Below are 1,139 nucleotides of genomic sequence, written 5' to 3' on the forward strand. Positions count from 1 at the left end.
CGTATACATAAGAAGATGGTCGGAAAAATTTAAGTGCTGGTGCGTTGTAAAATACTATAAACTTATTTTTACAAAATTCTTCCATAGCCTGGTTTTGAATACCAAGAACTGAACATAAGTTACCATATTTATATTATCCTAATAAAAAAATTATAATGAGAGAAAACAGATTGTAAGAGAAAACATACTTGTTAAAGTTATTGGAAAAGTTCTTTTGATTATAAATTACATATATTATGATATATATTGTCTATATTCTATAACATACCTTTAGAAACATCTTAATGGAAAAGTTTAACTGAAAAGTTAAGAAACTTTCCGGAATTCTACGGTTAATTTTGGTTCAGCAGATTTATTTTCTTCGTGGTTGGATATTTTTAATTTCGATTAACAATGTTAAGTCATACGCCAGTTAAAAATTCGGGAGCGCAAGCTGCTAAATCCCCACAGCCGGAGCAAGATACACCAGTTTTTGAGAAATGTCATATCTGTAGTGAACGAAAAGACAATAAGATCGAATGTTGGTTAATAGTTAAATGTAACCATTCCTTCCATCGTGCTTGTATTGAAAATTTTCTGTCAGAGAATAATGCATGCCCAGTTTGTAATCTTTCTTGTGAATTATCAGATTTAAAGAGAGTTACGTTTCCTTTAAAATCTAGTAGATCTAGAGGAGCTAAATCTCGTGGTGCTCAAACTGGTTATCAATATACCACTCGTAGTATGGTACTACATGGTTTTCAAGATACACAAACTCCGTCTGAGTTTCCTCTCCCAAGTAATGCGAATCCATCTGATCAATCGGAAAACTTTGATAATGAGGCAACAACCTCTCAAAACCTTAATGAAACTTCTGTTGATTCACTAAATGTTAACCCTTCTGTCGTAGATTACGGGCAAATTAATAAAATGATCGAAGTTAACTTAGGCAGAGCTTTAAAGAACTTCAAGAGTGTTCCTCAAAATAATGTACAACCTACAATCGATTATAATTTAATAAATAAAATGATTGAGACAAATGTTTTGAAAAATTTCCAAAATCTAAATTTAAACACAAATAGTAAACAAACTCAATCACAACAACTACAACCGATTTCAAATGTTTTGATAGAAACACAACAACCTAATGGTGTACAACC

General features: G+C 31.4%; 1 protein-coding gene across 1 annotated transcript; it reads left to right on the top strand.

Moving 5' to 3' along the window:
- Window positions 1-393: 393 nt before the first annotated feature.
- On the top strand, window positions 394-969 carry LOC111689933 (RING-H2 finger protein ATL3-like; the record flags this gene model as incomplete). Its single annotated transcript, XM_023452396.2, has 1 exon — window positions 394-969. A coding segment is annotated over exon 1 (576 nt), but the record flags the coding sequence as incomplete, so codon positions are not given.
- Between the last annotated feature and the right edge of the window lie 170 nt (window positions 970-1,139).

The sequence above is a fragment of the Lucilia cuprina genome, unplaced genomic scaffold, assembly GCF_022045245.1.
Source record: "Lucilia cuprina isolate Lc7/37 unplaced genomic scaffold, ASM2204524v1 Scaffold_2441, whole genome shotgun sequence".
NCBI lineage: Eukaryota > Metazoa > Arthropoda > Insecta > Diptera > Calliphoridae > Lucilia > Lucilia cuprina.